General features: G+C 42.4%; 1 protein-coding gene across 1 annotated transcript in view; it reads left to right on the top strand.

The window, feature by feature from the left end:
* The window catches only part of LOC150087594 (sushi, von Willebrand factor type A, EGF and pentraxin domain-containing protein 1-like), a 67,071-nt gene that overhangs the window by 15,599 nt on the left and 36,600 nt on the right, over nucleotides 1–14,872 (top strand). The window contains exon 3 of the mRNA XM_090372543.1: nucleotides 11,239–11,421. Within this exon, the coding sequence (XP_090228669.1) occupies nucleotides 11,239–11,421 (183 nt within the window). The remainder of the gene's footprint in view (nucleotides 1–11,238; nucleotides 11,422–14,872) is intronic.

Below are 14,872 nucleotides of genomic sequence, written 5' to 3'. Positions count from 1 at the left end.
TTGCAACGCTAAATCTTATGACCACCATGGACATGATTTGGTAGAACTTATCTTCTTTCTAGCAGACTTATAAGCCGCCTTTGTAACAGAATCTTGAGTATACATAAATACAACCAATGCAGGTAGGTTTATTGATTCTTGCTGCTTATGCGTCGGAAAATCCATGCAGACAGAATCCTCAAACATTGACCAGTTCATTGTACAGGATCGAATTCCGGAACTAATTAGATTTTCACTTAAAACATTCTGGGATGGCTGTACACTATCAACGTGGAATGAGATAGCCCGGTGATCACCAGAAGTCCAGTCCGAAAATACCCGCCAGATGTACAAACAATTCCGTAGCACAGCTGTCGTAATAGTTATATCGATATTAGATTGTCCCATTGCCCCACTAAACGTTGATAGCTGATTGGGTTTATTTACCACATATAAATTATGACTATAAATAAGATCTTCCAACATCAAACCCCTCGTATCAGTTATTGAACTATGCCAAATGCTAAATTTGGCCTTAGCATCAGTTGTTATAATTACATTATGTGGTCTTAATATTAGGAAAGCACGCTCCAAGTAGTGTAGAAATTTATTGAAATCCATGGAAGGAGAGCAATACGCAGATATGAGATAAAATCGGATTGACACCGAAGCAATCGTTACACAAGTAGCGTATGAATTACATAAACCTTGTACAATCACTACATCCAATTCTCTATTAAACATTACGATACCCGTCTTAGGCTCTTCTAGCGCGGAGTGTATTACTCTTGAATATAAGGGATATCCTAATGGTCTAGATTTCTGATCACGTTGGATTATAGCCCAATACGATTCTTAGATTGATACCACATCCACTTACTTTTCTCCAGCTATTTGTCTAATCTCATCTGCTACTAATTTTGAACGTCGGCCATTTATTTGGAATATCTTTATTTGAGTATTGTTTACATTACCAATTTGCATAAAATCATCTGACACACCCAACTCATAGTGACCTCGATTAACATCAGTATTGTTATCAACCATTCTAATCATATAATGTTTTAACCTGTACTAGTTCGAGTGCTCGCAAATACTCAGGACATCTGACATCTCTGGCCGAAAGATTTGAATCTCTCATTTCTTTCTTTGACAATTAATACAGCAACTACTCACAATTCTGGCCCTCTTACAGTGGTAATGTTCTTCACAGAGATACAAGACGGAAACGATTGACGTTCTAGGAGCCGTCCTTTACAAAGGGTGATTCCTATAAGGCCCTTTACAAATGGGTGGTTCCTAGAAGCCACTTTACAAAGGCCTGGGTACAAGACATGGACACGTCTGTGTCCAGGCAGTGATTGTATAGGTTGAGAAGGCAGTGGGGGTTGATTTCGCCTATCCTTTTAAGCACCTCTGTTTCATTGAGATCTGGGCCTTTCCTGTCTTTCACCTTGAGTATGGCTTGTTGAAGCTCAACTGGGCCGAATATTCTGCTGATTTTGATACTGGGTATTTTGAAGGAATATATATCATTTTGTTGCTGCGTGATGGGTGCAGACAACTTGGCAAGGTAAGCATCCAGTATGTGTAACATAAATTTTCATCACGTTATCATGATTTTGTCCACACTACACGGTTCATGCTACACTCTCCATATGTCCACACTGTATGGACACTGCAGCAGAGATGATACAAGTTAGGACCCCACAATGGAATGGCAGTAAAGTAGGGATTCTCCTTAATTTGATGGTGATTAGGGTTCCAATATATTTCTTTTGATGGTGATTAGGGTTCCAATATATTTCTTTTGATGGTGATTAGGGTTCCAATATATTTCTTTTGATGGTGATTAGGGTTCCAATATATTTCTTTTGATGGTGATTAGGGTCCCAGTATGTCTTGTTGCAGTATTGGTTAAGGAGGCCTGGAAGGTGGAAGAGGACAGGTCCCAATTTACCTTTGCAATGGAATATCCTTGCTTCCCTAGCTGTATGGTGTCGTTGAGTCCAAGGATGTTGACAGGATCAAAGGTGATGGCCATGTGGTATAAAAGTTCACCATGCGTAATGCACTTGCCAGTTGGAGATTTTCCCGGAGATCAAAGTAGTGGTGAACGGTGGCTTCCCAAATAGTATTGAAAAACGTTGATAACTGGTTTGGTTTGTTCAGTATGGGGAAAGGAGAGGTAGCCAGGAAGTTTTACAAACGTTTTTGGTAACAGAATGGTGTTCCATTGAGCTGAACCAGGCAGGAAATCTACAGTTGAGGTCTGTCCCAAGCACAACTGTAGCATTTAGCATACCTGCTACTTGTGCTGGCTTCCAGAAGGTAGCCAGGACAAGTAGCAGGTATCAAATTGCTGGAGATATCTTCACCGGGCGGACAATGCATAGATATCAGATGGAAGGCCTATCGGGTACGTACTCCAATTGGAACCCCAGGGGTATTCTTCAGTTTGAGCAATTTTGGAATGGGAGTATGGTTCGTGCAATATGACGTCTTCGACGTTTTCCTCGTCTGCCTCGTCAAACTTGAGCCTTGATTTGTTGTATTGATTGCTTTTTAAACGATCAATGCAACAAATATGGAACTGAAATTACTGAGTCTAATATTTTTTTCTTATAACCATTACCCTGTGAGGTAACACTGGCCCACGGAAGACAAAAGGTCCAGCAGACATTTTTTCTGTAGACCTTTCTTTCTCGGGCATTTTTTTTTTCGCCCACGCTCTAAGGACGGGAGCTACGTCAGTATCACAGGAGGCGTATCATTGCTGCCCTTTCAGATTCAGGTGTAATACCCCTCGTAGTATCCTACCGCTATCTTCTCCCCCAATATTTATGGAGATCGAACATCTATGCAGACGTCACTCCCGGTACTCTTTGGGTCACAGCTTTTCGGTGTCCCTTTCTTAGATCTAATGCATATCCACTAACAACATTACGTACTGCTTCCATTCCACAACTTCCCAGAACCGACTGACACTGTGTATGAAGGGAACTTGAACATGCAAGCCAATATTTACAGCATTCCGCATTTCTTAAAATTTTATACGTATCTACAATTTGTATGCACGAAAGCACAGCACAGAACCTGCTAGCGCTTGATCTTCAGGGACACCACTCTACCTTTGAACTCCTCTGACGGTGTGGTAGTCCCAAAGTATAAAGGGAAAATTTATGGAGGCTGAGAAAAGGGACCAAACTTGTAAATGCGAAACAATGTATTTCTTTGATTTCTTTTTGGAGGAAACCCCTTCAATACTTAAATCTGGAAAAATGAAAACCACGTTGCCTTAAGAAGGAAAAAAGGGCTTCACGACCAGGACGGGATTAGGGATAACGAAAGCCCATTACACATTTTCTCTCTATCTTGGTGAAAAGAATGAGAACATAATCAGGTCAGAAAGAAAAGAAAAGAATTTGGAATAATATGTGAACTGCGAAGTTTGACTCTATGATCATCACATAAGAAAACCCTCAAAACATATCTGAACGGTGCGTTAGAAGGAAAGCATTGTTGCTTCTTTAGCTTTTATAATATGGAGGCTTAAAAATGCGAGATTCAGACCCATCAGCTCAAAATAGAGCAGCGAAAACGACTGACCGTTGAGATACCTTCGAAGTATCAACTTGCTTCTTAGAGACTGCCCAGGGGCAGCCACCTGAAGTTGGCCTTTCCTGCTCAGATTCAAAAGCTGGGAGGGGGAGACAGAGAAAGAGCAGTCCATCACTGTACTGGAAGAAACCTCCAGAAGTTCAGAAACGGTTGGTGAGAGAGTGAACACCGCTAAAATATTTAGACTAACGTTACTGTGAAGTCAGTGGAAATGAAGGAAAATGGTTACTCAAATTAAGCTGAGCCTAAGAACAGCAACGATATTTCTTATCATCCAAGTTTTCTAATGATATTTCTTATTCCACTACCCACGTCAGCCTGGGCTGAGCCACGAGTACCACTTTGCCAGGTGCAAACCGATGTCTTAACATCTGTGTGTAGGCGCCTCCTTAGCCAGGTGGGCAGGAGCAGCACACGCTTCTTGATTAGACCGGGGTTCGAGCCCGTGACCACCAAATGCGGAGGATGCGGAAAGTTCAAGGAATGACCACCACATATCCCGGAGCAATATGGCCTTAGTTGCTAATGCTCCTAAAAACCAAATAACAACAACAACAAAAAGCATCAGTGTGCACTGTGCATTCCCGCATGGGTCATCCGCGGGGGAATGCACACGTTGCAAATGGGGTTACACGTGCTGTGGCGCGAACTCGAAGTATGCATCGCAGCCTTTCTTGTGTGCAGATCCAGATTCATTTCGCTCTTTTTGTGCGCGAGAGAAAGGACTCGCAAATGTAGCAGATTGCCATCCTCACTGCAAGATCACGGACAGACTAAGACATCTTATCTAACACAATTTGATAAGAAATTTTATTACGTAATAAGCGTATTAGAAACATCATTATATTAGTAACAAATATTTGTTGATTTATTATTCCAAAATTAGCCAAAATGTGCGTACTTACTTGGATTACACAGCGTATCTGCATCTTGGTCAAAGCGCATGTACGAATGCCTTTTCATTCTTCATAGATTTGCACGCTGTTTGGTTTAAAAACAAAATACTCGGAATTGCTCGCTGTCTCCCTTTCGTCTAAAGATGGGTCAACTACTTCGAAGAAACCGTTAACAATTCTCTGATGGTATTCAAGCTGAAACGAGTACAATCAGCGGCAGTATTTCCCAAAGCGTATTCCATGGCCAAGTACTACTGCTGGCTGCTTCTCGGAAAGATTTCCATTCTTTGCGCTTGCCTTTGTTTTCAGTGGCCACTGGCAGCACACTTTAAAGGGGAATCCCTCCCACTGTAGCAATTGAAGGAGTTACATTCCTGCTGACAGAGAATTTCTCTCGTAGCAAATGAAAGATTGCCGAAACGCGAGGATATCAGACACGAGGTTTAATGGGCAGACGAAAGAAAACGCTCTCTTCGAAGAAGCAAAAGATGGACAGAGAGTGGCAAAGAACGAAAATCTCGGAGGTCCACATAAATTATAAGTAAAAATGGGTGAACGCCCTGAAAACGGGCTTATTCCAAAGAATTGCGCAAGAAACTGCTCAATTCCAATATGGGAGAGAGAAAGCATAACCAGAAACGTCACTACAACTTAAGAACGCACTTTAAACCCTCCGGAAGAAACCCAGTTCTGTTCGCCCGACCAGCACCACCTCATTCGACGAAAGAGCAATCAGAATTAGCTTTCTTCTCGAAAATAAATCTCATCTGTCTTTCCAGTTCGTTCAGTGAAAAATCTCCTCCAGATTTTCAACAGCAGAGCCTCCAAAACCAGTCCTCAGCCATGCCCAAGAGGTTACAGTCCTAAACTGCGCTCTGTCCTGAAAGCATATTCATATTCTCTTTATGTCCCAGAATATCTACATGGTGTCTCAAAAATATAGGTACAAACGTTTAGGGGAGGTAGGCAACATCTAAAGGAATGTGAATCGCGTAGGAACCCATAACCGGAAACGTCACCGTAAGAGGGTACACGGCGCTGTTCATCAGTTCGCGAGAGGGAAAATTTCTAGTTTACTCATTCAAGCAGTAGTCGCCGCACGAAGAGCATGCATCGGTATACGAACTGTGAGCTGGCAGACATTCACCTAGTGTATGGATTAGTAGAGGGCCCACACGGTGTGCGCCCCCATGCGGTACAACATCGCTTCGTAATAAATGTGTAGGGCAGGTATGGTCGATGCCTGCTTAGTCGGCCCATACCTGTTACCATCCCGCATGAACTCCGATAAATATCGGATCTTTCTTGAACAAGTTCTACCAGGGTTACTTGACGATGTTCCAGCAAATGTGAGACGCAACATTTGGTTCTACATGACGGGGCGCCTGCCCATTATGGAAGGTGTGTTCGTCACCATTTGAACAGACGTTTTGGGCGTCGATGGATTGGCCGTGGTGGACCCGTTTTCTGGCCCCCACGCTCACCTGATTTATCGAGCCTTGATTTCTTTCTGTGGGGGGGGGGGCTCATCTGTCGTGTATGAATCGCCTGTGGAGATGGAAATGGATTTCGTTGCGAGCCTCGTCTGCGCTGCTGCTACTGTCAAAGAAACTCCAGGTGTGTTCGACCGTGTCCGCCAATCCATGCTGCGTCGGTGTCACGCATGCATCGCGTCTCATGGTGGAACCTTCTACCATCTGTTGTAACATCATGAAATGCATCCATCTTTTACTCCATTGTTAATATTATGTCAAATAAATGTTTGCCACTAATTTCTGCTTCTTGTGCCTCTGCTATTACTTTCCCGTGACGTTTCCGGTTATCGGTTCCTATGAGATTCGCATTCCTTTAGATGTTACCTACCTCCCCTGAACGTTTGTACCAATATTTCTGAGACACCCTGTATACAAAGGGAACTCCCTGCCCAACGAGAATATGGAACTATCACAGCTCTGCCTTAGAAGATTTCGACGAAGCACCACGCGCTGTTGTTGCATGGTTTAGGTGCATTTGCAGCTCAGGCCATATTGCGCCGCATATAATATGTTCATAAACTGTTCATAAAGTTCTGTGGTCGACTTGCTGGACCGAAAATCCGAGTTTACAGAGAAAAAAACCACGCTACCGTGTCTGGGACTAACTAACTCAGCCACGTTTTAAACAAGAGAGAATATTAGAAGTAAAAATTGCTCGCATCATTAACACGCCGTTGTATTTTAATATCCTCGGAACGGAAAGCAAAGAATAAAAATGAACACCATCGTAGTTGCACTCAGCAGAAGCATAGCTTCCCATTCTCACGGAAATTGGTGGATTGAGTCTTGCGCAAAGCTTGCTGGGACTTCTGCAAGGTCCAAAAATGACTGACCAAGCACGAATTTCAACCAGGTTCCGATTTTAGATAGATGATATTTATTGTAAGGTACAAATGTACATAGTGTAGAGTGTTGATTGTCAAGAGGTAGCGGAGCCCTCCTGTAATCGACGTTTGTATTCTCTGTGTCTCACTACAAACTCTGCAGAGGGCAGAGATGATGGAAAGTTTAGTGTTCGCCTGCTCAGCGTAGTGTGCGGTTGTGTTGGTTAGCGGCCATTTAGCCGCAGGACCGCTAGTAGAACTCCACGTGAACAAGTGGGGAGCAGAAGAAGATAGAGAAGGTGGATGATGAGACCAACTAACTCACCTAGAAATAGGAAGTTATAGGGACAGAAGTGCACCCCTGTCGAAGGAGTCCATCCTACACACAGAGGGCCTGTAAGAGCAGGAAAAAAATTGTAGTGGGAGAGTCCAACAGGCGAAAAGGTTGGAATGGGAGGTGGCGAAAGGTGACAGGGACTGTAGAGTCGTTGTAGTAAGGTTTTAGGAGCATCGTGACTAAGTTCACGTTGCTCCGTGTATATTATCGTAAATTGCGTGTTTCTGTGGTCAATTTTCTTTTTATTATTATCATCAGTTTATTCAACAGACACCCCTGTACAGAAATTATCTAATCTAGGAGGGTGGCTCATACATACATCCAACTAAACTTATTAATATGTAACATAGAATAAAATATCAGCAAATACATAAGATAAATAAATATAGAGGAAAAATACATACAGAATTCATAGAAAAATTACAAAACTACAAAACAATGAATATACATAGAAAAATGACATCGTCATTTTTCTATGCATGTTCATTGAATCTTATGTTCATAAGAATCTTTTGGAAATATAATATATCGTTCATTTAAGATTTTTATGAGTTCGAGGGCACGTGAACTCCTTCTTCAATTAATATTTGTAGTTTCGTATACAGATCCGCCGCAATGAGTTTTCTCATGGCAGAACCTGTCCGGGTTTAACTCCCAGTGAGAAGTTGTGCCAGAGTGCAGATGTTACACATTGTGGTCATCTGACTCCACGGAGCTGTGTTCAAGTTTGCGTACATTCGGTCACAGTATGGATTTCGAAATTGTGAATTTTCTGTTTGCTGAACGAAAAACCTGAGTTTCCCGGAGAAAAAAATCACGCTGTCCTCGCCTGAGACCGGCTAACTCGGCCTCGTTGTGAAAAAGGACCATAAAAGTTGCTCACTTAATCGACGGGACCGGAATTCAGCTCTTTTCGACCCGGTGTCGGGAGGATAGTGAATCTACCAAATGTCGAACCCACGAGGACTATACAGACAGGACACAGGTGCCACCTTAATGTAACAACTACCATGACATCGCAGTGTTCAATAGTAAAGAAGAACATTCGTTTTCATTCGGTCACCGCATGATGTACAGAAGTGACAGAACATTCACTCACATTTATATAACTTAACCTGCAAATTATATTTTTTTGATATCTATATGTAATATCTTTGTAGAAACACCACAGAACTCTTAAGAAAGTAGGATGGTAGTTTGGGAGACATCATTTACTCTGTATCTCATATTGTGCTCTCAGAGAAAATGATGCCTCCTATACTACCATCGTAGTTTCTTAAGAGTTATCTATGCTGTATTTACACCGATATTAATTAAACTCTTAACTCTTAACGCATTATGCCCTTGTGCATTTAGCTATTTTTAAATATTATAATTTTTTTTATATACATATTCAGGGTACAACAGTTTATACTTTTAGAACATTCTCAATCATTCCCCATTTCGCACGCTTCATAATCATCATCAGCTATTTTCAATCCACTGCAGAATGAATGCCACCCCCGTTCCTTCTGTTTTGTGCAATGGCCATCCATTTCTTAACGACAAACTCATGAATTTCATCTGTCTATCTCCGTCGTTGTCTTCCAGGTTGCCTTCGAGAGTCTCTTGGGTACTATTCTGTTATTTTCTTAGTCCATCTGCCATCTTGTCTTCGAGTTGTGTCCTGCCCAAGACCATTTTAGTTCTTTAGTTTTGATAAGAATGTCCTTTACTTGAGTTTGCTGCCTAATCCATGTGTTTCTCTTCTTATCTAACAGTGATTCCCAATATAATTCGTTCCGTTCTTCGCTGTGTAGTTCTCAGCTTCTCTTCCATTCTTTTGGTGAGTGCCCAAGTTTCACTTCCATAAGTCATGGTGGGGAGTATACATTGATTCATTATTTTACGTTTCAGACAAACTGGGATATTGCTCTTCAGTATGTGACTATATTTCCTGAATGCTATCCATCCAAAATTTATTCTTCTTTTGACTTCCAGCCATTTATCATTATTACAGCTACATTCTCATATATTTTCTTCAAAATCATAATATATGGGGTATCAATGCCTTGTGTTTCCAGTGCCCGAAACATTGCCTTATGCTGTATGGAGTCAAATTCCTTTTCATAATCCACAAATGCCAGGCATAATGGTGTTTTATATTCATTTGCTTTCTCCATTAGCTGTGATATTACGTGAAGGTGATCCATAGTTGAGAATCCTGTCCTAAAGCCAGCTTGCTCTTTCGGTTGATCCTCATCAAGTATTCTTTCTAATCTGTTAATGACCCTTATGAACAACTTGTAGATATGGGATAACAAGCTAATTGGTCTATAATTTCCAATTTCTGGTTTATCTGTTCTCCTTTCACACGCTTATCACTCTCAGTGCAATACTCTGAATAGGAGAGCACACAACGGTGGTTTCTTTTTTTGCAGGTTAAGTGAACTCATTTGCTACTCAGCACAAGCGCACATATTGCGCAGGAGATTTATGTATCCGCCAACATTATTACAGTTATCCCTCCTGTGCACATATATTGACATCGTGCGTCCGTTTATATTTTGTATACAGAGTGCAATAATTAGACAGATATTTAGGGTTAGACATATACTGTATCAGAAATAACAGATATTTATATCTGAAAATTAAAGAAAAATATTAGAAAATCATTCTGATTCAAGCTCTCAATGACGTCCAACAAAGCGAACGCGATCGAGACCTGCAAAACCGGGAAACACTGTTATGCACAATGTCATCCATAGTTCTAACATGCACCAAAGTTCAAAGAACAAGCAGGGACGTCCGTCACAACGCGAACGAGAGAGAGAGAGATACAAATACAAACAAGGGCAGACTACTGTATACACGATCGATGATCTTACATACCCCCAACTGAAACCCCGCAGAGGACCAGTACTTGGACAAGAAGAGTGCTGATCACACGGAAGAGAAAAGCAAGGACGGGGGAATGCAGCACAGACAGTAGAGAACAGACAAAACGCAGCACAGTTGGAAACAGCTTGATGGCGATCTGAAGAGGACACCCTAGCCCTCTTTACCTATTATTCTCACTTCCTTGGGGGGAGGGGACATTTTTTGTTCCTTCTCCTCCACCCCTAAACTTCTACTCTGGTGGGGCATGGGCATGCCCCACTGAAAACTGGGGCTATCTACTCTATTGGCCCCATATTTCTGTCTTCCCCCCCCCCAATCTCCAGTCTACCTCCCCTCTATAACTTCTTCATAGCAAAAGCCCCACACGTCAAAAACTTAACATGATAAAATTACCTTACGCCCAAAACTCGGCCTAGCAAACCAAAGCGACATTACCCCTACAACAGCGCAGATTTTTTATTTATTTATTTTTTCTTTATTTATTTATTTTATTTATATATATATTTTTTATTTTTTATTATTATTTTTATTTTTATTATATTTTTTTATTTATTTTTTTTTTTAATTTTTTTTATTTATTTATTTTATTTATTTTATTTTTTTTTCTTTTTCTTTTCTTTTATTTTATTTATTATTATTATTATTTTTTTTATTTATTTATTTTTTTTTTTTTAAGGTCCTAGCCGCCGAAATCCCAGGAAATTAAGCGACAGGACCTGCCAGAGTGAATCTACAGCTACTGGGTTCCTGGTCTGCCTCCACGGGGCGTAAGTGGGACAACGTTGGGCCTCAATAGGGGTCCAACGGCTAAATGACCAGATGAACAACGGTACAGAACAACACATGAACAATTCCCACACACTTTTAAATCTCTGGCATTTCCCAGTGAACTGGTTCACCACAATGAAAGCAACGCGGAGATGGGGGAAACCCCTGGTGCCGTAAGACAACAACACACACTTACACTTACACCCAAGAATCAAATACTCGGGGAAGTGCTCTCCATCAAGTCCAGAAACCCGGACGCGATTGAGAGCTCTAAAGATTGTCATTCGTACACAGTACAATACACCGGTGATGAGCACAAACATTCTCAAACCACTCAACCTGCAAACCGTCTGTTTTTATTGGACTGTGTGACGTCAATTTTCGTTGTTTCGTTGCAGACAAAGCCGTTCCAGTCCAGAGCGCCCTCCAGTCAAGCACGTTCGGGGACAATTCGCCTCTGAACGCCGTTGACCGCGACGAAAGCACGTGCTCGTGCACCGAGAGGCAATCGGACGCCTACTGGACTGCCATCCTGAGCGACGAGTCGGAAGTGAAGGCCATCCGCATCACCTTCGCCTTCGGTGAGTACGAACCATTCCGAGAAGAAGAAGAAAATCTTTATTGTACAGTAAAGATACAATAATGTGCCCGCCACAGCCAGGAGGCCAGGGGCTTGACAATGATATGGGGTAATATAAAAATATGTACAGTAAAAAAATTTGTGCAGTATAAAAGATTACATAACAATTAAAAACGTAGCATTAGCCATTCAATAGATATGAGTATGTACACAGTTGTGAGGCGGACAGTACACCAAGGTATGTACACGTTCATATGTACAAAGCACATATTTAAGCATATTCACACAAGTCAGAATATTTCACAGTGCCAAATTGATGTTCGGTATTGCATTTTCTTGTGAAGACAGTTCGTCGATTTGCCTTCGACGTGCCGTTATGTGCCCCATAGGAGATAGCAGATGGAGATATCGGTATGAGTCGACATCAGGGGCCAAACAAAAGGGGAACAAATTCGGCCAACGAGCGCCTGTAATTGCGATCAGAAGCGAATTTCTGCAGGTCAACTCCGATCATTAGCAGGGCTTGTACTGTAGGAAGTACTTGTCCAGGTAGGAATCTGTCACTGATCTTCAGCCTGTTCCGTTGTAGCTGAAGAAGAGGGGTGGCTCGTAAGGAAGGAAGTGGAACATGCCACTGGCATATATCCCAGAAGTCAGGGGAATTGATTTTTCCAACCAGCATTTTGACTGTGGTCGCAGTTCTCCTCATGCTGATTATTTGAGGCAGCCGCGGGATTTGGAGTTGGTCGGCCATGCTGGTGGTCCTCTGCTGAGGGGGGAGTCGATGCTTGTGGGTTGCCCACTTCAATATCCAGTATTCACTGGCGAAGATGGGCTTCATGAGAGAAGGTACTGCGGATGCCCATATTTCAGAGGCATACAGAAAGGTAGGATACACAATGGTTTCCAGATATCTGATTGTGGTTCTTGCGTCTGTGTTATGAAGAAGATGTTGACGGGCAATCCAGCGCATTCGGTTGATCTTGCGTAGAACACATTCGATGTGACAGTTGAACCTAAGGTTTGGGTCGAAGGTTACACCGAGATCTTTGTGTTTAGTAACACTTGGAATAACTGCACCCTGCAGTGAGGGTCGTATGGATGTGGGACACTTCTTCAGAGAAAAAACCATAATAACGGATTTTTGGGGGTTCAGTTTGAGACCGAAATGGTTGAGATGGCTAGAGAAAGCTGTGATCTTATTACAGATTTCCGATGTGATCACTCCCCTGTCGGCTGATGGTGGTATTTCTGTTAGGAACTTTATATCGTCGGCGTAGGTAATGACATCATCTCTGTTACACACAAACGGAATAAGGAGGGCGGTAAAAAGTAACCCCGATAAAACGCCACCTTGCGGCACACCAGCATTGATGGATCGGGTATAGCAGAGGTTACAATGAGTGAGGTACACTGTTCTATTCCAGAGGAGAGAGTGCAGAAAAGCGAAAACGTCACCTTTGATCCGAAAGAAATTGGTTAGGAGATTCAGAAGGGCTGAGATGTTGAGGCTATCAAAAGCAGCTTCAATATCGGCATAAACAACCGCCATTTCTGATTTGGCCTCAAATGCATTTAAAATTTCCGTTTGGACTGACAGAAGGTTGGAGACAGTTGATCTATTAGGGAGAACATAATGGAGTTGTTTTGATGATTGTGGAAGGAGATGGCGTGTTATATGCGGAAGAAGGACTTTTTCCAGTAGCTTTAGGAGCGTGGATGCAGTGGAAATCGGTCTGTAGTGCTTCGGCTGGCTTGGTAGTTGAACTTTAGGTAGTGGGGCAAGACTGTATTTGCTCCAGGATGCAGGAAACACTCTATGAGAGAGGATGGAGTTGAACAAGTAGAGCAGAGGATCAAGGATATATGGACTGAGGCACTTTACGATGAAATGTGGGACATTATCGATGCCAGCGGTGCATGACGGACGCAGCGAGTTGATGGCTTGACGGAGCTGCTGTCGATCGATTTGAATGGAAAACAGCTCATCATCTGGACTAGAAATGGGGTCTGGTCAGTAATCATATGGTTGTGTGATGTTGTCTTGGAATCTGGCTACATAGTTGATCCATTCAACTGGATTGAAATTGGAATCTGGTTCAGAGTTACGGGTATATGGCACTTTGCCTTTGGATAAGGTCTTGTCAGTGTATTCTTTAATGGCTTGCGATTTCAGTCTATTAAACAGTGCTCTAGCTTTGGAGTACTGAGTTCGGTCATATGTTGTACCAGACTGTTTCCATTGTTTATGGAGGGACTGTTTGCACTTGAAACTGTAATTTAGCTCCGAAGACCACCAAACATTAGTTCTAGCGGAGATACTGACCTGTTTAGCTGCTGAGAACATAGTAACGGTGTGCAACCATCTAGTTAATATGTCTAGAGCCAGTTCCGGATCTCCTGATTCGAGAACTTCCCAGGGAATTAATCTTGTTGAATAAAGGCATCTGTTCGGTTGTAGGAAGGTGGGAGAGATGATGATCTTCCTTTTGACGTAGTGGGAGACATTAAAGTTGGGCGTTGGGAGCTGCAATAGGACTACGATGGGTTCATGATCGGATTCAAAGTGAGTTTCGGGTTTAATGTCGACGCTACAGAAACCAGACGATAATATGAGATCCAGGCGATGAAGACCTCTAGTTGGGCCTTCGTTTATGATCCTGAGGCCACTAGGTGCAATCTTAGCCATAAGTGACTCATGAAGATGTTGGAGATTTGGTGGTAAGTTAAAATCTCCACAGATAAGGTGGATAGCAGATGTGTGAAGCGTATTTATTAGCCAGGATGCAATATCATTGATTGTCTGAGCATCGGGGGTTGGGGGTGTATATATTGCACCGAGATCTAATAAGCAAGAGTTGACTTTGACCGTTACTATCAATGCTTCGAATAGATTGGATTTGCTGGAGACTACATGTACGAACTCAAGTCTACTGGCATTTATGATGACAGCAACACCCCCACCACAGGTATGAGAGCGGGAGGTGAAGAAAGATTTGTAACCAGCAGCTTGGGCGGAGGCAATTGATTCTTGTTGTGGTTCCAGCCAGGTTTCAGACATGCAGATGACGTCAGCCATTTGGGACAGAAGCATCTGCTCAAGTGTCTCGAGCTTATTCCGAATACTACGAACATTTTGATAAAAAATCTTGAGTGTAAGGTGACACGAGACCTTCACGAGTGCTGATTCGAGGACATTATTTATTTTCTTTGTTGGCTTTTTAGCACGGTTGGTTACAATAGTTGGTATGAGCTGAGGGTGGATTTCATTGTAGCTGTGGTATTGCAGAGATTGATCAGAGGTTTTGTCATTGGGGTATGTATAGGGCTCATCATCGTGTGACCCTGATTCCTGGTTTTGGGGCTTCTGAGAATAGGAATGCCTATCAAACCGTCACGCTTGGGAGCAGTCTTGGTGGGACAGCGCATTAGCCATGGCTAGGCGTGGGGTG

The sequence above is a fragment of the Mastigoproctus giganteus genome, chromosome 4 (genome assembly GCF_048544385.1).
Source record: "Mastigoproctus giganteus isolate SK-2022 chromosome 4, ASM4854438v1, whole genome shotgun sequence".
Lineage (NCBI taxonomy): Eukaryota > Metazoa > Arthropoda > Arachnida > Uropygi > Thelyphonidae > Mastigoproctus > Mastigoproctus giganteus.
This window is presented reverse-complemented; position numbering and strand designations above follow the sequence as displayed.